This window comes from Palaemon carinicauda, chromosome 31 (assembly GCF_036898095.1).
Source record: "Palaemon carinicauda isolate YSFRI2023 chromosome 31, ASM3689809v2, whole genome shotgun sequence".
Lineage (NCBI taxonomy): Eukaryota > Metazoa > Arthropoda > Malacostraca > Decapoda > Palaemonidae > Palaemon > Palaemon carinicauda.
The window spans coordinates 72,363,570-72,386,247 of NC_090755.1; the positions used below are offsets into that span (position 1 = coordinate 72,363,570).

General features: G+C 39.9%; 1 protein-coding gene across 2 annotated transcripts in view; it reads left to right on the plus strand.

The window, feature by feature from the left end:
- Positions 1 to 22,678, plus strand: part of LOC137624533 (spindle and kinetochore-associated protein 1-like) — a 130,962-nt gene that overhangs the window by 102,558 nt on the left and 5,726 nt on the right. For both annotated transcript variants that reach the window (XM_068355406.1, XM_068355407.1), the window contains exons 4-5: positions 3,279 to 3,364; positions 7,637 to 7,806. In XM_068355406.1, coding sequence (XP_068211507.1) covers positions 3,279 to 3,364; positions 7,637 to 7,806 — 256 coding nt within the window. The remainder of the gene's footprint in view (positions 1 to 3,278; positions 3,365 to 7,636; positions 7,807 to 22,678) is intronic.

Consider the following 22,678-nt stretch of genomic DNA (forward strand, 5'->3'; position numbering starts at 1 on the left):
CGCCGTAGATATTCCCGTCGAATTCAGGAATCTTTACATAGACTTGAAAATACCCATCTCCACCATGATAGCTGAATTGTGAGTTTGCAACATGTGGTTATTTATGATCAGTATTTATCACTAACACTCGTGATTTCAATCAATGTACTGTAAATATCAACCACAATGGCATATTATACCGAATTCTATCTTGGGAATACATATCCACAAGAATTCATTTTTAGTAATAGCTTCTGGCTGGGCCGGGATTTGAACCCCTGCCTATTCTGCCGGAACCATACCTGCGAGGACTCTACCAACTGAGCTATCAGGAGAGATAATAAGTTTATGACAAGTTACCGTACATATTCCCGTCGAATTTAGGAATCTGTTCATAAACTTGAAATAAACCCATCTCCACCATAATAGCTGAATCGGGAGTTTGCAACACGTGGTTGATGAATTTATATCATTAACACTCGTGATTTCAATCAATGTAAATACCAACCACAATGGCATTTAATAACAAATTCTATCTTGGGAATATATATCCACTGGAATTCATATATGGTAATAGCTTCTGGCTGGGCAGAGATTCAAACCCCTGCCTTTTCAGCCAAAACCATGACTGGGAGGACTCTACCAACTGAGCTATCAAGAGAGATAATAAGTTTATAACAAATCACTGTACATATTCCTGTCGAATTCAGGAATCTGTTCATAGACTTAAAATAAACCCATCTCCACCATAATAGCTGAATTGTGAGTTTGCAACACGTGGTTATTTATGATGAATATATATCACTAACATTCATGTTTCAATCAGTGTAAATATCAACCACAATGGCATTTAATACCGAATTCTATTTTTGGAATATATATCCACTGGAATTCATTTATGGTAATAGTTCTGGCTGGGCAGAGATTCGAACCCCTGCCTATTCATCTGAAACTATGCCTGCAAGGACTCACCAACTGAGCTATCAAGAGAGATAATAAGTTTATGACAAGTCACTGTACACATTCCCGTCAAATTCAGCAGTCTGTTCATAGACTTGAAATAAACCCATCTCCACCATGATAGCTGAATTGTGAGTTTGCAACACGTGGCTGTTTATGTTGAATATCACTAACACTCGGGATTTTAATCAATGTGAATATCAACCACAATGGCTTTTAATACCAAATTCTATCTTGGGAATATATATCCACTGGAATTAATTTATTGTATTATAGGTAGTAGGTTGGCCAGGGCACCAGCCACCCGTTGAGATACTACCGTTAGAGAGTTATTAGATCCTTTGACTGGTCAGACAGTACTACATTGGATCCATCTCTCTGGTTACAGTTCACTTTCCCTTTGCCTACACATACATGGAATAGTCTGACATATTCTTTACAGATTCTCCTCTGTCCTCATACACCTGACAACACTTAAGATGACCAAGCAATTCTTCTTCACCCAAGTGGTTAACTACTGTACTCTAATTGTTCAGTGGCTACATTCCTCTTGATAAGGGTAGAAGAGACTCTTGAGCTATGGTAAGCACCTCTTCTAGGAGAAGGACACTCTAAAATAAAACCATTGTTCTCTAGTCTTGAGTAGTGCCATAGTCTCTGTACTATGGTCTTCCACTGTCTTGGGTTAGAGTTCTCCTGCTTGAGGGTACACTCGGGCAAGCTGTTCTCTCTTGTTTCTCTTCCTCTTGTTTTGTTAAAGTTTTTATAGTTTATATTGGATATATTTATTTTAAATTTGTTACTCTTCTTAAAAATTTTATTTTTCCTTGTTTCCTTTCCTCACTGGGCTATTTTCCTTATTGGAGCCCCTGGTCTTATAGCATCCTGCTTTTCCAGCAGGGGTTGTAGCTTAGCAAGTAATAATAATGATAATAATAATAATAGCTTCTGGCTGGGCAGAGATTCGAATCCCTGACTTCGGCCAAAACCATGCCTGCGAGGACTCTACCAATTGAGCTATCAGGAGAGATAATAAGTTCATTGACTTAAAAGAAACCCATATCCGCCATTATAGCTGAATTGTGAGTTTGCAACATGTGGTTATTCATGATGAATCTATATCACTAACACTTTAGATTTCTGAATTCGGCGGAAATATGTACGGTGACTTGTCATAAACTAATTATCTCTCTTGATAGCTCAGTTGGTAGTCCTTTTCAAGTTTTTTCATATGTTTAGGATGCTTTTATATACTGTTACATAAAATGTTTCCAAGATTTCTGGTCCTTTTTTCCTTTGATTAGGTTTTTATTTATTGTACTCTAACTAGCTGTTGGCTGACAGGATCTGCTGCTTCACGTTTGTCGCATGTTATTCCAAATTGTCCTGGGCTTTTCAATTAAAATTGTTATCTTCCCTAGGGCTCTTTTAACCTCTTCAGCTGTTATGGTTTCTGTTGTTACGTTCAACTATTGTACACAACATAGATTATGCAAAACCTACTCAAAATGTTTATGAAATCTTATTAAAACATTAACAGCAAATGAAAATGATAGCCAGTAAACAAAATATAACTATATTTAAGGTTCAAGTTCTTACGACGATGAAGTAGGTCTTGAATTGACTTTACAAACTTCTTTGTAGTGAGGAAGAGATGATGCTGCGTAGTTTTAGGAATAAAATCGAAATGCAGGAACACAACCTATAATGATTATTGTCCAGACTCCAAACTTCTTGTCTTTTTCAAGATATATCATTGCAAGTTCAGTAACAAATTCCAGGTCACAGTGGATGTAACTGAAATGTCTCCACTCACATGTAGTGTTCAGTCAGGTCTCCTCCTCTCGCTCGACACCTTTTCTTTATACACAAGGAACCAACACTCCCGAATGTTCCTGACAGACGAGAACCATTACGCATCATGACACCACGCAACGAACCCATTCTTGAATTATCTTGTACTGTATAGCTCATGCACATCAGACAGTTGGTGTCAGAATTTAATTCCAATTCTCCCAACATATCTTTTCCCTTGCCACATATCTGTTAGCTTCCCTCCATTTTTCACTGTACATATCTCTCTCTCCTCTTCTCTCCCTATGTTATTTTGCTCAATGTTAGTATCTCAGCAGCCAATTAAATCATTTGCAAACCCACAGTATTACTGTTATTTAACATTAAGATGACAATGTATGATATATTTCAAATGGTGAATAAATTTTAGTGTATAGTTGGGTTAGGCGAATAAATTTTAGTGTATGGTACTTTACTAGATCCAAAACTCACTGTTGTCATTATACAGTACAGTACAATATATTATTTTTTTCTTTCTTTCATAGGCCCAACCAAAGGCAAACTCAGGAAAGTCTAAGCTGATACCATCCATTCAATACATTACAGTAGAGGAGTTTGATGGGGTTTCTAAGTAAGTATCACATATACACAATTACTCTTAAAAAAAATTTTTCATAATAGTGATATAATTGAAAATGTTATACAGGTACTAGATAAGGTTTCAGAGTGTTTAATATTTTGTTCGTTATTCATTATTATTATTATTATTATTATTATTATTATTATTATTATTACCTCTGCCAACGAAGTTGGAGAGGAGGTTACGTTTTTGCCTTTATTTGTCTATCTGTTTGTTTGTGTGTGAACAACTTCCTGGCCCCAATTTTACTCATAGAATAGGGAAACTTTCAGGGATTAATTATGTTAAAACGAGGAAGTGGTTCAATTTTGAAAGTCCTAGGTCAAAGGACAAGGTCAACGTCGAGAAAAAGCTCTAGAAATAAGCTGCCGTTGTGGAGGTATGCGCTGTACTGAGTGCCCCTCTAGTTATTTTTATTATTATTATTATTGTTATTGTTATTATTATTATTACTTGCTTAGCTAAAATCCTAGTTAGAAACGCAGGATGATATAAGCACAAGGGCTCCAACAGGGAAAAATAGCCCAGCGAAGAAAGGAAATAAACTTTTCATGAAAAGTAATGAACAATTAAAATAATATATTTTAAGAAGAGTAACAATATTAAAACAGATCCTTTGTATATAAACTATAAGAAGACATGTCAGCCTGTTCAACATAAAAACATTTGCTGCAAGTTTGAACTTTTGAAGTTCTACGGATTTAACAACCCGATTAGGAAGAGCCTTCCACAGCTTGGTCATAGCTGGGGTAAAACATCTATAATACTGTTTAATATTAAGTTTCATGATGGAGAAGAATTAACTGCATACCTAGTATTACGAACAGGTTGGTACTGTCTGGGAAGATCTGAATTTAAAGGATGGTCAGAATTATGAAAAATCTTATGCAACATCCATAACGCACTAATTGAACAATGGTGCCAGAGATTGATATCTAGATCAGGAATAAGAAATTTAATAGATTGTAAGTTCCTGTCCAACAAATTAAGATGAGAATCAGCTGCTGAAGACCAGACAGGAGAACAATACTCAAAACAAGTTAGAGTGAAAGAATAAAAACACTTCTTCAGAATAGATTGATAACTAAAAATCTTAAAAGTCTTTCTCAATAAGCCACTTTTTGGTGCAATTGAAGAAGACACAGTCATAATAAGTTTCTGTAAAGTAAATTTGTTGTCGAGAATCACTTAGAATTTTAAAAATCATACATAGTTAAGGAAACATTATCAATGCTGAGATGCAGATGTTGAGGAGCAACTGTCCTCGACCTACTTACAAATATACTTTGAGTTTTGTTAGGATTCAACATCATTCCCCTTAATTTGCACCGTGCACTATTTTAGCTAGATTTCTATTAAGGGATTTAGCAACCCAAGTTCTACATTCAAGAGATGGAATTGATGCAAAGAAAGTATTGTTATCTTCTTGCAACGAGCTTGTTTTCTAGACCAAACCACATGTAATATGTACATAGTATGTAAAGTAATGTGCCAAGAACATTACCTTGAGAAATACCAGATATCACGTTCCTATACTGCAACCTATTACTTATGCCCTGTCCACACTATCGAGCATGCTGGCTGGAGAAATAATGATACCAGACCAAAATAGGTAGTGAGAATTAGGGTTGATGACGTCAGAAGCGGGAAAATCACAGGCATGGATCTGGCAACACTATGTTTATTGCGAGATCCATGCCTGTGGTTTCCCGCTTCTGATGTCAATCCTCATTCTCACTACTTATTGTAGTCTGGTATCACTATTTGCCCATCAAGCATGCACAATAGTGTTGAAAGGACTTTTGAAATTCAATAATGATGCTATGAAAAGATCCACCCACTCCTAACTGTTTAAGTTTGAAAACTAGGGCCTCATGATTAACATGGTCAATGGCAGCACTAAAATCAAGGCCAATCATACAAAATTCCTGACCACAATCAAGGGCTTTCTGTACAGCATTGGAGATTGTAAGGAAGGCATCACATGCTCCAAGGCCTTAACTAAAGCCAAATTGCAAACTGAGGAACAGGATTGCCTTCAGCAGACCTATATAGATGTTTTGCTAAAAGATGTTAAAAAACTTTAGATATGGGAGTTCTGGAAATTAGACGGTAATCAGTGGGACTTGAGCTACCTAAAACACATTTACATTATGGAGTAATATTACCAATTCTCCAACAAGTGCGAAAAGCTCCTCTTCTTACCAACTTTGAAGCTATAAAATAATAAGGAAAAATACCATTTGGATTTACACCTCCATAAGCATCAAAGCCCATCAAGAGAGCTTTAATTTCATAAGATTAAAAAGCTAAACTACCGGTAGTTAGTTTAGCGTCAGGAAAATAGGAATAAGGGAGATGAAATTTTTCATTACTCTGCTTACTGTCAGACACATTAGCCAAAAGGGAGGAACTGTTGTGTCTACACCAAAGAGTGTTCATGTAAGCATAGCCTACCACTTTTGTTCCTCAGTTTTACTAGAAAGGGTTTATTTTATGGTTAAATTTTATTCCTTTTCAATTGAAGCATAAACTCTGAGCAAAAGCTCTAAGCCGAGTATAGTTATTCCAAGTCAAATCTGATCTGTTATCCTTCCAAAGATGACAGGCTTCCTGTTTCTCCAAATAAGCACGTTTACAATCATCATTTAACCATGGTTTGCCCTTCGCTCTGTACCTTAGCACATGAGAAGGGAGACGCCTATCAATTATGTTGACTAGATTATCATTCAAAAGAACAACAGGATTAACACTATTATACAATTGTGACCATTTCAAGCCCAAAAGATCACTCAAAATAACATTTCATCTACTTGAGATTTTATATAAATTTTATATGATACATCAGGAACAGGCTGCTCAGTCTTCACTACTAGTGAAATCAAGGGATGATCAGATGTCCCTACTGGAGAACCAACTTTACTTGTTATATCACCAGGGGAGTCGCTGTATATGAGCTCCAAACAGTTACCAGACCTGTAAGTAGCTTCACTTACGCTATGCTCACAGCCTGATTCAGAGGCAAAGTCCAAAGATCTTAAGCCATGGCAATCGGTAGGAAAAACAGAATTTAACCACTCCCTATGGTGAGCATTGAAATCACCAACCAAAACAAAAGAGGCCTTTCTATCATCTTGTATCTTAGTCATATTGGTAAGAAGATAGTCAAAGATAGAATCATCCATGTCTGGGTTCCAGTAGATTGAACACAAATACAAGTTGGTACAGGTATGCATGCCTCAAACTTTTATTACCTGAATCTCATGACATTCACATTCATTGCAGGACTTATGAAGGGAGGGTGCTCAGTGTATTAATCTGCCTACTGTCAAACACATTAGCCATAAAAGTTGCCTTTTCTTATGGTCAGTGAGTGACTTAGCTATCTGGTTTAAGTAAAGGAGGAACTTTCAAGTCTATATCAAAGCAAACATATTTGAGGGTGGCACACCATTAATGTTCCCGAGTTGTACCAGAAAGGGTTTCTTGTATGATAAAATTGTGTTGTTTTTCTGTTGAATCATAAACTCCCTGAGCAACAGTTCTTAACTGAATACTCTACTATACTGTAGTTATTTCAAGTCAAATCTGATCTGTAACCTTAATACTGTGTCACAAAAGAATGGCTATGCCTATCAAATATGGTGACCAGATTTTCATTCAAGAGAACAACTGTCACCAATACAAATGCAAAAGATCACTCAAAATGTCGTTCTAGTCTGCTGAGATTCCAAATATATCTTACAGGAGTATGAAACATCAATGACAGGTTGTTCAGTCTTAATTGCAAATGAAACCATGGCATGGTCAGATGTCCCAACTGGTGGCCATATTGTTAAATAATGGGCTTTGTGCTTTTACATGAATCCTTTAAGGATATGGTTTGGTTTAGGATTGTCTGTACACTGGAAAGTGAAAGCAAATTAGGCATTTCTTATAGGATAGAGGATGTATTGTTTAACTATTTGCTTTTTTGATATCCTTCTATTGGAAGGAAATGAGTGTACTGTCTGTAAAGTTTACTTCCTGCTAAAATTAAGACAAATTGGAATTTTCATAACAAATACTTTCTTAATATTCTCAAGCAGTTATGTTTTTTTATGTGTACAGTAAATATAATATAGCATATATATTTTTAAGACTTTCTGCAGTAATCTTTAAATATAGATATGTAGTTCATCATACTTTTAAGTTTTCACCAAAAAGAATGTTTGAAAAGTTACTTATAGATGTTATGCACACCAATTACCCTTTGAACCACAGGTATATCAAAGGACGCCTGCAGTACGAGCAAGTTAATAATGCTGTGGATGAGGTGAATAAAACAATTGAAACCAAGTATATGCTTATGGCACGTCCAAGAGCCAAGCTGTCTGAGTTTGACATGAAAATTGTGAATGCTTGTAGATCCCAAGAGAATAAAGAGACCAAAGGTTGGTGTTTTATTGTTTTGAAAATTTGTATTATATTTTTTGAGGTACAGTAGGGTCCCGAATTACACGTGTTCTAATTACGCGATTCCTCAATTACGCGATCGATAGTTTTTAAAAATTAATTTTCCTGTATTTGCGAGGAGCATTCTAAATCCGCGAGTCAAGCACCGCGAAGCGTAGGAAATCTATTGTTTTCTTAATTGTATTGGGGGGGGGGGTGATGGTTCCCCGATGTCTGAGAAGGGGGGGGGGGGGAGAATGTGAGAGAAAGATTCCTGTTCAAACATTTTAAGACTAGTTTTGGATGAAAAATGTTAAGGTATGCCCATCTGTTGTGTGAACTTGTCGCTAGGCCTAGCCTAACTGTCCAACACCTATATGTATAATATTCCATATTTGTACTAATTAATTTTTATACTTATGTTGTGATTATGGTGAAAAATCCTTATTCATTAAACTTTAAATTAAAAACCATCAAAATAAAGACTATTTTATATCATGCTACTGCCAAACATGTCACCACAACCAAACCCATTACTTTGTTTAGTACGTTCCATCGCTGATCATAACGAACTCGCTAACCAATTTTAACATCTGTCTATAGGTTAACTTTTGCGGCAAAATATATCTTACCAGGTACTATGTAATAATAATGTTATAATTAATGTTTTATTTATCCTTAGAAAATCAAAATATATGAAATATGAGCAATTTTATTTCGTGTTGTTTTTTTTTCCCCCTAAAAAAACGCCTTCTTAAAAGGAAAACGGTTTTTTTTACGTTTCATCGTCGATCATAAACGCATTTACTCCTGAAAGTGATATTGAAGAGCTTTTACTAAAGATGTTATTATAAATAAAGATTATAAATTGGTGGTAAAATATCTATAATTAAAGTGTAGCAGCATCAAGAAATGTTGGGGTTCGCCCTTTACATAAGAATGTACTGTACACTGGATTAGACAGAACGTAGAAAAAATCAATTAGGGAAAATCGGTATTCGATATCCTCTTCATCAGCATCGTCATTCGTCAATCGGGCTTTTTATTTTTTTTTATTCTCAGTCGCTAACTAGTTATCGCACTGCCAAGATCTGCACACATTCCGATAATTCACATTTGAAGGTTTTCTGGGAGAGGATGGATAGAGAAAATACCGAACTATATAAAATGTTTTTTTAACCTGTTAAGCGTCACCCACGTGATAAACCGTTCACCACGATCTACTCGGTACCGCCTTCAACTGTATATTCCGTTCAAGACTTTAATTGCCTTTTACAAGCCGTCAGTCTCGTGATGTTACTTTACTCGTATAGTAAGTATAGGATCACCACTTGGCAACACTCTCAGCATATGGGGACTATGAATAGAAACTTATATGATGTCTGGCAACTATTTTTCTGAAGGTAGCTTGATGTTACAAAACTCTGGTTTGAACTGGTTTCTTATCAGTGCGCTCGGGCGGTCATGCATAAGTGGTTATTTGTTGTTCCTTTTGTAATGTAAGGTCTAAAGAGGAAGAAGGTTATTTCTTTAGATGAAATAAATGATATTCTTGTTGTGGATTTTGATAATGATAACCTGTTTGATAATGAGAGCACTAGTTCTGAATCCTCCAGTGATGAGTATATTGAAGAAACAAAGTTTTCTTTCGATGTCGAAAGCGAAAATGACTTCTCATTACCGAATGACTGGACAACGAAATTTCACAAAACTATAAAGGGAAAAGAAACGCAGAGAGAGAGAGAGAGAGAGAGAGAGAGAGAGAGAGAGAGAGAGAATAAAGTGGATAAATAATGTACAAATGTATGACGAACATATTTGAAAACTATACAGGAAACGATATGAAGAGAGAGAGAGAGAGAGAGAGAGAGAGAGAGAGAGAGAGAGAGAGAGAGAGAGAGAGACCTATTCCTTTCCTTTTGTTGCTTATCCAGGCGTAAGATTTACGATTGAAGATAAAAAGAACCCATTAGAATATTCAGTATTATGTAGCCATTTGAAATTAAATAATAGTAGTATTAATTGTGTTTTTTACTCAACCATTTAATTAATATCCCTACTTTTAACTATAATTACAAATTATAAGCATAAAGAAATTATATTAACTTTGAAAAATTATCATTAGTGAAATGACCGCTCAGGGCAAAAAAAGCGTGATTATCGTACAGCAGCCTAGTGCACACTTGCGCCTAGTGGCCGTGTTTACGTGTGGGAGTGTCATCATGGATATACAGTACTATACTGTAATTTTTAACTATTGCTAGATACGTACTGTATCAAACCTTGAAAACCCTTTTTTGTTTTTTGTATCTATAGGAAATAATTCTACATCATTCGGAAAATACTGAAAACAGTAAGCTATGCATAGTACAGTAGTAAATACTACAGTCATATAAAATTATCAAAACTTTAACAACTTTTTATTGTTTTATTTATCCATAAAAGAAATTTTGTACAGTATTTTATAAATAAATCTATAAGAAGGATTTCTTACAGTATTGTTAAGATAAAAGCTACAGTATATATATATATATATATATATATATATATATATATATATATATATATATATATATATATATATATACATACATACACACACACAGTGTATATACAGTATATATATAGCTAGAAAGCTAGAAATGGAGTGAAAAAAAAATTGACGGGTAGGTTGCTGTTTGCCGCCATGATGTGTTTCGAAATATACGAATTTCCAATTACACGAGGCCTTTCATCGACCAAATTCTCGCATAATTCGGGACCCTACTGTACATTAACTTTTCAGTATTATAATACTGTACCAGTACTTGTTCATTATTAAGCTATTGATTGTCAAAATGAAGCTGGCACCACTATTAACTGAAGGTATTGTGAAAACTAAATTTTCAATATTAAACTTAGCCGGTGATCATATAGCTGTCAGCTCTGCTGCCCGACAGAAAAACCTAAGGACAAAATATGCCAGCGATCGCTATACAGGTGGGGGTGTACATCAACTGCGCCATCTGTCGAGCAGGTACTCAAGTACTCCATGTCAACACAGAATCAATTTTCTCTCTGTCGTGCCACTGGCAAGACCTACTAAATACGCTGTTACTAACTGATTTGTTTTCACAACTATTTGGTGAAGTACACTATTCTAGTTTTGAGCTTTCGCTATGCAGGTGTTTTATCTTCATCTCAAAACTTGAACTCGTTTTGGATAGATTTAATTAGGGTGACAAAGAGAGTATGGACTCTCTTTCACTTTTAAATGGCCGACCCTTCCCTTAGAAGGAAGTGTGTTTAGGTTTTTAGTAATTTTGCTTAACACGTTATAGATCCACATATTTTATATCTCTCCGCCTTTATTAGGCCTCTTCGATTAACTTTCCATTTATTATAAACATATAAAAATAAATTTTTATGTTTTGTTTATATGCGACCTTTCCTTATAATAGGCGGTCCGAAATTGGAACCGAAGTTAATCAACGTTGAGCCCGTTAGCCTTTAAAGAATTTAAAACTTTTTAAATTTAATGTTTTATGAAAGAATCTCTTTGATAGTCTTCGTACTGTTTTCAAAGATGAACTAACGTTTAGTTTTTAGACTACGCAGTTGTTGACGTTCAGGACGTTCAACATGCGCTCTATCGTTACGATAGAGAGAGAGTATCACGGTTTCACTTTGCAGTAAGAGTAAATCGTTTCTGACGTTTCGTTCATTCTTTCTTAACTTAAATGTTTTAAATTCTAAATTAAAGGAACTTTTTATTTGGAAAACCTTTCAGTTTGTTCCTTTTAGTCAAATAACATGTTTTTTTTTGACGAATTGTAATTGGGCTCTTCTCTTAGGTGCGAAATCAAGAGAGAAAGAGAGAGAGAGATAGAGACGGAGGGAGTGAGAGGAGAGAAAACGTTCCGTTCAAGCGGGTAACGTTGTTCTAGTGTTACTCTCCTCCCTAGTCGCTGTACGGGGAAGAAGGTAAAACGTTTCTAGGGTTTTATTCTTGTCCCCAGGCTATGTGCGGTGAGAGATTGTAAACGTAGTTTATTTGAACTAGTGTTTAGTCTCTTTCCCAGCCACTGAATTTTTTAGCTTTATATATGTTTTCTGTTTTTTGCTAGTATTAATGTGCTGCATTATACGACTGATTTCGCAATTACTACCTTTTAATGAAAGTAGAATTGCGTGTTTCACGTAGAAATCAGTAAAAGTTTCGATTTCAGTGAAATTAGTGCAAAACAGAAAATCGAAGTGATAAAGTGATATGCGCAAGTGTTACAGTGTTGCGTCCGAGGGTTCGTCTGTTCGTGCCTGTCGTTCACCTAGTCCGGGACCTCTTGCAAGCTCCCAAGCCCAGGGGAGAAGTAATGTCGAACGACTTATGGGTTCGTCAGGCCTTGATCAACGAACAGACGTTTTCCCTCCGTGGTTTCGGGCGTATCTACCCAAGATCGCCCCACCCACACAAAGACGAGAGAGCCCATTTATTTCTCGTCTGCGGAAGAGGTTTCTCGTAAGAAACCATGGACCAAGGTCTCGCAGCTTATTAAGTGCAAGTCGGTCCCTTCCGTGCAAGTCCAACGGCCCAGTTGTAGCCACTGGGTCAGTTCGGACCCGCTGCAGTCTTCCGACGACTGCACACCTCCTAAGAGAGGCAAAGTGGTACCGCAACGGGCAGTAACACCGTCTGTTGCCGCACCTGCTGCTGTAGACCCTAAGTGGTCTTTGCTACAGTCTATGCAGACACAGTTAGCTTCTTTTATGCAGGAGTATCGTGCGGAGAAGGTTGACGCTGCACCCGTTAGCCTACAACCAACCACGGTTGTGCGTCCAGTAGACGCTGAGGCTACCTGCTCCCGCACTCCAGCTGTGAGAGTTCCACCACCATGCGCAGTCGACCCTGCCAGACGCATGTTGACGTTCACCGACGCACGGAACCCTCCGTTGACGTTCGCGTGTTACCACAACAACAGGAGGGTGGAGTTAAGTTGCCGTGTTTTGACGCGGTGCGTCAACCTCCGCATTCTAGAGTTGTTTTGACTGCTCAGTATAGACAGTCAAAGCAGTCTCGAGTGAACACTGTATGTCCTCACGCACCTGTTGTGGTTGACAGTTCAGTTGTTGACAGTTCACAGACTGTCAAGCAGTTACATGACGTTGCCTTCTGGTCTGCTACTAATGCACCAGTGCTGTATGTCCTCACGCACCTGTTGTGGTTGACAGTTCAGTTGTTGACAGTTCACAGACTGTCAAGCAGTTACATGACGTTGCCTTCCGGTCTGCTACTATGCACCAGTGAGAGACTCGCTGAGATACCTAGCTTTTATCGGACAAGGTTCCTGTAGATGAGAAAGTGCTGTTCTCCCTCCTACTGATATTCCTTTGAGGACTCTGTCATTTGGAGAGGAGCCTTAAGCTGCTTAGCCTCCTATGGACTTTAATTAAATCATGATGATTTTTTAAGGATCTTCGTCCGGATCTTGTAACTGCTGCTCCTCGTTCGCCTAAACGTCAGAACTTACACTAGGCCTAGCTACTTCGAAACCGTTGTTGTTAAGCTAGTGCTCTCTCGCTCTCCTAGAGAGCGTTACGTTGGCTAGGCGACTGGTTTTGCACCAGGAGGAGTTTTAGGGATACAGCCTTTGATTTCCCTTCTTTTAAACTGGCTTATAGAGCGAGAGTCTGATAGGACACGAGAGAAGTTCTCGGCTTGGGAGTTCTTGCCTCTGCCCTGATGGACTTCTCAATTCTGGTAGACTCGCCCTGGCGCCTAGCCAGGAGACGCTCCAAGTTGTTTACAGGTCAACTTCTCACTTTTGTCGAGCCTTTGAAGTTTTGCTGTACTATTATGTCACACATAACAAGGCTTCCAGGGATGGTAAATGGTTCCGCCTCAGTCGCTAACCCCGTCTGTTGCCACACCTGCTCCCGTAGACCCTAAATGGGCTTTGCTGCAAGACATGCAGTCCAAGCTTGTGTCCTTGATAGAGGACTTAAATACGGAGAAGAACCTTCTGGCCAACAATCTTCCAACCGGTTGGTTGTGCGCCCTGTTGACGCTGAGGTATCCTACTCGCGTCTGCCAGTTGAGGTGGTTCCTCCACCGATGCGACCCAGTGTGGGTTGCCAGTCGCACGTTGACGTTAAGCGACGCTCGGAGGTGGTTGTTGACGTTCAGTGTGTCACTAGGAAGACGTTCAACAACCAGCAGAGGTGACTTGTTGTGACGCAGTGCGTCAACCTCAGCAACCCGGTAGGGTGTTGACTGCACAACCCAGACAGTCTAGACAGTTTCGGGTTGACGCTGTACTTCCTCGCGCACTCATGGTTGTTGACAGTTCACAGACTGTGCAGCAGTGCCATGATATTGCGTCCGGCTCCCTCACGCATCCACCAGTGCGACCGGATTCAGCGAGTCAGACGTTGCCCACTCCGTTGTCGTTTCCTCATCAGTTTCGGATGAGGAACCCTCTGATGAGGACGTTGCTGAACAAGACGATCAACCCCCAGCCCTGCTATCCATCCAGAAGATGCTGAAGAAGGAACGCTGCCCAGTCAGGCTGTGGATGAGTCTGGTAGGGACACTGTCATCCGTGGATCAATTTGTGTCACTAGGAAGACTACACCTCCGTCCTCTTCTTTACCATCTAGCTTTTCACTGGAAAAAGGACAAGACGCTAGAAGCGGTCTCGATCCCGGTTTCCGGAAAGATAAAGTCTGGTCTGACTTGGTGAAAGGACTATATCAACCTTAGAGAGGGTCTTCCCCTGACTGTTCAGACTCCCAACCACGTTCTCTTCTCGGACGCATCGGACGTAGGCTGGGGTGCGACATTAGACGGTAGGGAATGCTTGGGATTATGGAACTCGAGTCAAAGGACAATGCATTTCAACTGCAAGAAGCTACTGGCAGTACGTCTGACCTGGAAAAGCTTCAGGTCTCTCCTTCAAGGCAAAGTGGTGGAGGTGATCTCGGACAACACCACGGCTTTGGCGTACATCTCCGAGCAAGGAGGGACCTACTCTCTGACATGGTACGAGATCGCAAGGGACCTCCTCACCTGGTCAAAAGGTCTAGACATTTCACTAGTAACGAGGTTCATCCAAGGCAACTTGAATGTCATGGCAGATTGTCTCAGTCGGAAGGGACAAATAATTCCAACAGAATGGACCCTCCACAAGGATGTATGCAAGAGACTTTGGGCCACCTGGGGCCAGCCAACCATAGATCTCTTCGCAACCTCGATGACCAAGAGGCTCCCAATATGCCTTTCTACTATATTGGTCACATCTAGATCTATATGCATTCCCTCCGTTCAAGATTGTCAACAAGGTACTGCAGAAGTTCGCCTCTCACGAAGGGACAAGGTTGACGCTAGTTGCTTCTCTCTGGCCCGCGAGAGAATGGCTCACCGAGGTACTTCGATGGCTAGTAGACGTTCCCAGAACACTTCCCCTAAGGGTGGAGCTTCTACGTCAGCCACGCGTAAAGAAGGTACACCAAGGCCTCCACGCTCTTCGTCTGACTGCCTTCAGACTATCGAAAGACTCTCGAGAGCTAGAGGCTTTTCGAAGGAGGCAACCAGAGCGATTGCTAGAGCAAGGAGAACATCCACCCTTAGAGTCTACCAATCGAAGTGGGAAATCTTCCGAAACTGGTGCAAGTCAGGATCCGTATCCTCGACCAGTACCTCTGTAACTCAAATAGCTGACTTTCTCTTATATCTGAGGAAAGAACGATCTCTTTCAGCTCCCACTATCAAGGGTTACAGAAGCATGTTGGCATCAGTCTTCCATCACAGAGGCTTAGATCTTTCCAACAATAAAGATCTACAGGACCTCCTTAAGTCTTTTGAGACCACGAAGGAGCGTCGTTTGGTTACACCTGGTTGGAATTTAGACGTGGTACTAAGATTCCTTATGTCAGACAGGTTCGAACCGCTACAATCAGCCTCCCTGAAAGATCTCACCTTTAAGACTCTTTTCCTGATATGCTTAGCCACAGCTAAAAGAGTCAGTGAGATTCATGCCTTCAGCAAGAACATCGGATTCTCATCCGAAACGGTTACATGTTCTACAACTTGGTTTTCTAGCCAAACACGAGCTGCCTTCTCGGCCTTGACCAATATCGTTCGATATTCCAAACTTATCGTATGGTTGGAAATGAACTAGAAAGAGTCTTATGTCCTGTAGCTCTTAAGTTCTATTTAAAAACCTTTACGAGGCCCGTCTGAAGCTTTATGGTGTTCAGTTAAGAATCCATCTTTGCCTATGTCAAAGAATGCTTTATCCTATTTTATCAGACTGTTAATACGAGAAGCTCATTCCCATCTGAGTGAGGAAGACCAAGCTTTGCTGAAGGTAAGGACACACGAAGTTAGAGCTGTCGCAACTTCCGTGGCCTTTAAACAAAATAGATCTCTGCAAAGTATAATCGACGCAACCTATTGGAAAGCAAATCAGTGTTTGCGTCTTTTTAGCTTAAGAATGTCCAGTCTCTTTACGAGAACTGCTACACTCTGGGACCATTCGTAGCAACGAGTGCAGTAGTGGGTGAGGGCTCAACCACTACAATTCCCTAATTCCATAACCTTTGTTAATCTTTCTCTTGAAATGTTTTATTATTGTTTTTGGGTTGTCCGGGAAGGCTAAGAAGCCTTTCGCATCCTACTTGATTTGGCGGGTGGTCAAAGTCATTTCTTGAGAAGCGCCTAGATTAGAGGTTTTGATGAGGTCCTTTAGTATGGGTTGCAACCCTTCATACTTCAGCTCCTAGGAGTCGCTCAGCATCCTATGAGGATCGCGAGGCTCAGTAAGGAAGACGTACTTAAAAAGGCAGAGTAATTGTTCAAGTCGACTTCCTTACCAGGTACTTATTTATTTTATGTTTGTTATTTTGAATAACTGCTAAAATGAAATACAAAATACTTAGCTCATAATAATGTCAACATGTAATGCTGGTCTCTACCCACCCCCCTGGGTGTGAATCAGCTATATGATCACCGGCTAAGTTTAATATTGAAAAATGTTATTTTCATTAGTAAAATAAATTTTTGAATATACTTACCCGGTGATCATATATTAAAGGACCCTCCCTTCCTCCCCAATAGAGACCCAGTGGGCCGAGGAGAAAATTGGTTCTGTGTTGACATGGAGTACTTGAGTACCTGCTCGACAGATGGCGCAGTTGATGTACACCCCCACCTGTATAGCGATCGCTGGCGTATTTTGTCCTTAGGTTTTTCTGTCGGGCAGCAGAGCTGACAGCTATATGATCACCGGGTAAGTATATTCAAAAATTTATTTTACTAATGAAAATAACATTTTACTTATGTAGAATATTTTAGAAATATTGTTTTTTTACATTAATTCTCAATTTTCTTTCCTTCATGTTATTTGAATTATTTATTCAATCAGCTCTGCCAAGTTAAAGGGTCACATGAGATTTTCTGATAAAAGTTTGTCCTGTACCTGTCTGTACAGTATGTATTTATGTTGGTTGAATACTCTTTAGTGTTTCTGATAAAAGTTTGTCTTGTTCCTGTCTATACTGTATGTATTTATGTTGGTTGAATACTCTTGAGACTTCTTTATATTTAGTACACAGTCCACCCTTACACATTTCCTACAACAATCACATGGCCACTTTCCTGTAAATTCCTGATTGTTTTTTTTTCTGTTTCCATTACTTTTGGTTTTTGCTGATTTTTCAGCCCTTTTGTCTTCACACCACACTTCAACCTGTTGAACATTTCCTCCTACTCTCCCACAAATTTTGCTATTAACTCTAGTTCTTCTCTGTATTATAGCACCTAATGGAATCCCATGCACTTGTTGTTTCCTCTGTGTGTTCTATGATAAAGATATTCTACTTTTTTGCTCATGAATGGATTGCCATTTAAGTGTAGAATTTTAGAATTCATATTTATACCTACGTGTATACAAACTTTCTAGTCATTTATATGGGTTACTCCTTATCTTGTTTTCTCTATGGCCAGACAATCAAAGAAAAGGGGTTTGATTCCTCCATTCTTATGGTTGGCAAGCAACCACTGCGCATGCGCCTGCACATGATGCTCTCCACAACACTATTGGTCATGAAGTTAAGAGGATGTACCTCACCTCTCTGCCATCAGACATCTGCACACGCCCTCAATACCCTTATAGTGTATGTGCATTTTGTGTCTATAATGTTCACTGTCACTTAAATATATATCTGTATTTATGAGTTACGAGTGAGTGTGTTATCACGAGTAAGTCAAATACTGTGTGTTCATGCCCCTACTGTGATGTGTTTGCCAGTGGTACGTACCTTCGTGAGCCGGGTTGAAGTTGATCAGTACCGTTTGTCCCTCTTGCTGTGGTAAGAGATGTTCGGTGGAATCAACATGTGAGTACTGTAGGGGGTGGTCTTCCTCCCAGTAGGAGAGAGACCATTCTCGTTGCAAGAAACAATCTAAAACAAGATCATTCACCTTCTTCATTTTCTGCCAGCAGTGGCAAGAAACCCTTTCGTTTCTGCGGAGAACGTTATCCTCCAACCAGGTCCTTCGTGTCAAGGACCCACTAAGGCTCCAGTCACAGATAATGATGGCCATGGAAATTTTGTTAATGTTTTATCACCCAGTGAATGTTTTGTTAATGTTTTATCACCCAAGGATCGCTGGCAGTTGTCAAGATAGAGACGACTGGCGAATTCTAACCGAGGCCCTTTGCCTCAATAGACGTAGTAGATGATGATGTTGATAATGTTCTTGTGGTGTAAACCCTTTAGCCACGGCTGCTGCACTCCCTGAGCCAGATCCAATATCAGTACCATCAGTCCTTGATTACCCAGTTATACTGAGATCTCACTCACCCCCTACGAGTGTTTTGAGTAGAGAACCTTAATGTGAGATTATACAGCTAAGATCTTTCCCCTCTTGAAAGTATCTCCAGTCAGAGCCTTGAAAGTATCTACGGGTTCCTGACAGAACCTCAAAGTAGAGCCTGCCATTTACCCTCGTACCTAAGCAGCCTTATTGAAAGATCCTTATTATCAGTCTCCAGCTCATACAAATGAGCAAGGCTTGCCTTGTACGACCATGGGTCCTCGGTATTGATCTCTTCTAAAGAGTTCCCTGGACATGACAGAAGACATGTCAACACTTTATTATGAGGGTGATTGGACTGCTTTGGCTGTGTCCATACCCAAAGATTTGGCAATGCCAAGCAGCTCTAAACAGTTATCTCCTTCTAAGCCTAATAGTGCTATGAAGTTGAGTATAACAAATCCCTCTGACTCCTTGAATTTTTTATATTAACAATTCAGCCAGGTAATACGTTCAGATTAACAAGTCTGTAGGTGTCGCTGTGTCTAAATGTGATGTCACTTTACGTGCCGCCATCCTTGCACGTGAGGCAACTCCTCTGCGGGTATGTCAGGCCAACAAGTCTAAATGGGTTGTCAATCCCAAAGATCATGATGTCACAAAACGCGCTGCCGTCTTAATGCATAAGGGTATTCCTCCGCAAAATAACGATGCTGATGCATGGCATGTTCTTACTAGAACCTCTCAAGCTAGTTTATGATTAACGCACCCCCAGGGGCCATGGTCGATTGACATCCCATTATTTTAAAGTTCCTCCGTAGTTATATAAACATGTGGCTAGACTCATGATAACAAAGTCTTGATTATTGCTAATAGCAAACCCATGACTTACAATAATAGTACTGTAAATCCATTAATTTTCCCGATCAGCCACACACTAGCTCTTGGCCTAATGTTCATATGTCACATGTTCGACAGAACAACACTTTGTTTCAGATAATTCTTTTCAGGTACAGAGATTGAATAAGGGCTGAGAAACATTCCCCCCTTCCCATAAGTTATACCTCCATCTGACACAGATGAGGTTGCCTTCGTTAGACGTCGTAGGCGAGTCCCATGCCGTAGGCGCTACGTATGGCAGCCTATAGAGAATTCTCTCCTCGTAGATCGAGTTCAGGAAGAGACTTTAATTCTTCCGCCTCCCACTCTGTTGCTAGAGGCAAATGGCCTTATAACTCCCGTTCCTTCAATGCCTCCCATTCTCATCTCAGAATGAATGACACAAGGGAAAGAAAGGTCATTTGACGAAGATTTAAGAACCAAGCAGAAACTGTTAAAACAGAGCAGCCAAATATCCCAAAAGTATAACACCCGGACAATGACATTATCACTATTAATGACTCTTTGGAGAACCTCACTAATGTAATCCCCTTTGAGGTCCCGATGTCAGGCTCAGAAGCCTCACAGTTTATTAAGATTATGAGCCTCATCCTTTGTTTAGAAGGATTAGATGAGCTTCCTCACATGCAAACTGCTAACAGATGGCACGCAATTGATTCAATCTTTCCACAATCTCAAAGCTCCAGACACAGGCTTGATGTGGTGCTTTCTAACCAGACTAAAGATACTTTAAATCTACTTGATACTCAAATCTGTGTCTGAAAATTTGCTTAAGGGCAGCAGGTCTTCAAAACTACCGTCCTAAGGCTTTTCGCGCCAGAGAAGATTTTATGTACACTCTATCACCTTCAAGAGCCCACTCACTATTGACACACTGATGTTGCTAACCTGATCCTATCGGTACCAGTTGATAAAATGTCCAACCTCCCCTCCATCTTTTCAGGGCCCGAAATGGCAAACAAGGAGGTATCAGCTATGTCGGCAATCCAAGCCTGATCCTGGCTAGACCACAGGTCTGGAGCAGTATCCTGCTTTGCGGTGACAGAAAACTTAAGGGGAGGAACATGCCCTTGAGCAATTTGAAGAAATATCTCCATGTGGGGCTAAAGCCACAGAATTCCTTTTGCATCAGAACATTTGCCTATGGGGTAACTGTATCCTAAAGAGGTGCAACACTGTCTTAGCCAAATGCTCTAGACAGCTGTCTCCCAGGGATGTGTTAGCCCTGAGAAATAAAAACTTTGTTGTAGCTACTTAGAGAGGTTAGGACAAGCTCCCATGATAAGAAAAATGATGGCACCATGGATACCTGCCCCCCCAGCAACAGTCAAGGAACTCACCTTTTAAGCCAGTTCTGCAGCAAAGATGACTTCTGCCTTCAACAGATTCACAACAGTCCGGTAGGCAAGCCCCGGACCTACCTTTCATTGGAGAGAACATCCCCCTGGAGGAAGAGGGCGCGGTCACGAAAAAAAGGCCCCGCTAGGGAGGACAGGTCTCCCAGGTCACCACCAGGGGGGAATGCCCACAAAGCTTTTGGCTAAGGTGGCAGAACTTCGGAGCAGATCATTGGACAGTAGAAGTCCTCTGTACAGGATATTGAGTTCTTTTCATAACTTGTCTGCCACTTTTGACCAGGACTTTGACAATCCAACAATTTTATAGTAAAGGCTCAGTAAAGGACCTACTCTTATTAGAGGAAGTCTACAATTTATTGGCCAAAGGAGCTGTGGAAGAAGTTTTAAGCAACTCTCCAGGCTTCCTGAAATGGAGACTCCGACCCCCGTTCTCCTGGCCATCAGGAAGAACGAATTCCTTCTGACCATAGACCTGAAAGACGCCTACTTTCAGGTCCCCATCCATCCTGCCTCAAGGAAATACTTAAGGTTTACCTTTTGAGGCAAGATTTTTCAATTCAGGGTGCCGTGCTTTGTCATATCAACAGCCCCTTATGTGTTTTCCAAAGTCTTGGTCCTTGTCTCAGCCTGGGCTCATGCTATGGGCATCATTATGGCTAAGATACAAGAAGATGATAGAAAGGCTTCTTTTGTCTTTGTTGGTGATTTTAATGCTCACCATAGGGAGTGGTTAAGTTCTATCTCTCCTACCGATCGCCATGGCTTTAGAGCTTTAGACTTTGCCTCTGAATCAGGCTGTGAGCAAATCATAAATGAAGCTACTCACAGGTCTGGTAATTGCTTGGACCTCGTATACACGGACTCCCCTGGCGTTATAACTAGTAAGGTTGGTTCTCCAGTCGGGACTTCTGATCATGCCTTGATTTCATTATTAGTGAAGACTGAGCAGCCTGTCCCTGATATATCATATTCCTGTAAAATTTATATGAAATCCCAAGCAGACTGGAATGGGATTTTGCATGATCTTTTGTGCTTGAATTGGTCACAATTATATAATAGTATAGATCCTGTTGTCTCTTTGAATGAGAATCTAGTCAACATAATTGATAGGCGTATCCCTTCTCGTGTGCTAAGGTACTGAATGAAGGACAAACCCTGGTTCAATGATGATTGTAGACATGCTTATTTGAAGAAGCAGGAGGCCTATCACCTTTGGAAGGGTAACAGATCAGATTTGACCTGGAACAACTATACTCAGCTTCGAGCTTTTGCTCAGAGAGTTTATGCCTCAACTGAAAAGGAGTACAATTTAATCATAAAAGAAACCTTCTCACAATTTAATCATAAAAGAAACCTTCTCTGGTACAACTCGGAAACATAAATGGTGGTCTACCCTTAAATCTGCACTCTTTGGTGTAGATGCAATAGTTCCTCCTTTACTTAAACCAGATGGCTCAGTCACTCACTGTCCAAAGGAAAAGGCAACCCTTTTGGCTGATGTTTTTGACAGTAAACAGAGTAATGAAAAACTTGAACTTCGTCATTCCTGTTTTCCTGAGGCTAAACTAACTAGTTTAGCTTTCGATCTCGTGAGATTAAAGCTCTGTTGATGGACGTTGATGCTTATGGAGGTGTAGACCCAAATGGTATTTTTCCTTTGTTTTTTTATAAAGACAGCAGATTTCTTAGCTCCAAAGTTATCTGTTATTTTGCGCAAGTTAGCAAGAAGAGGAGCTTTTAGCACTTGTTGGAGAATTGGTAATGTTGCTCCTCTATGTAAATGTGTTTGTGGTAGCTCAAGTCCTACTGATTACCACC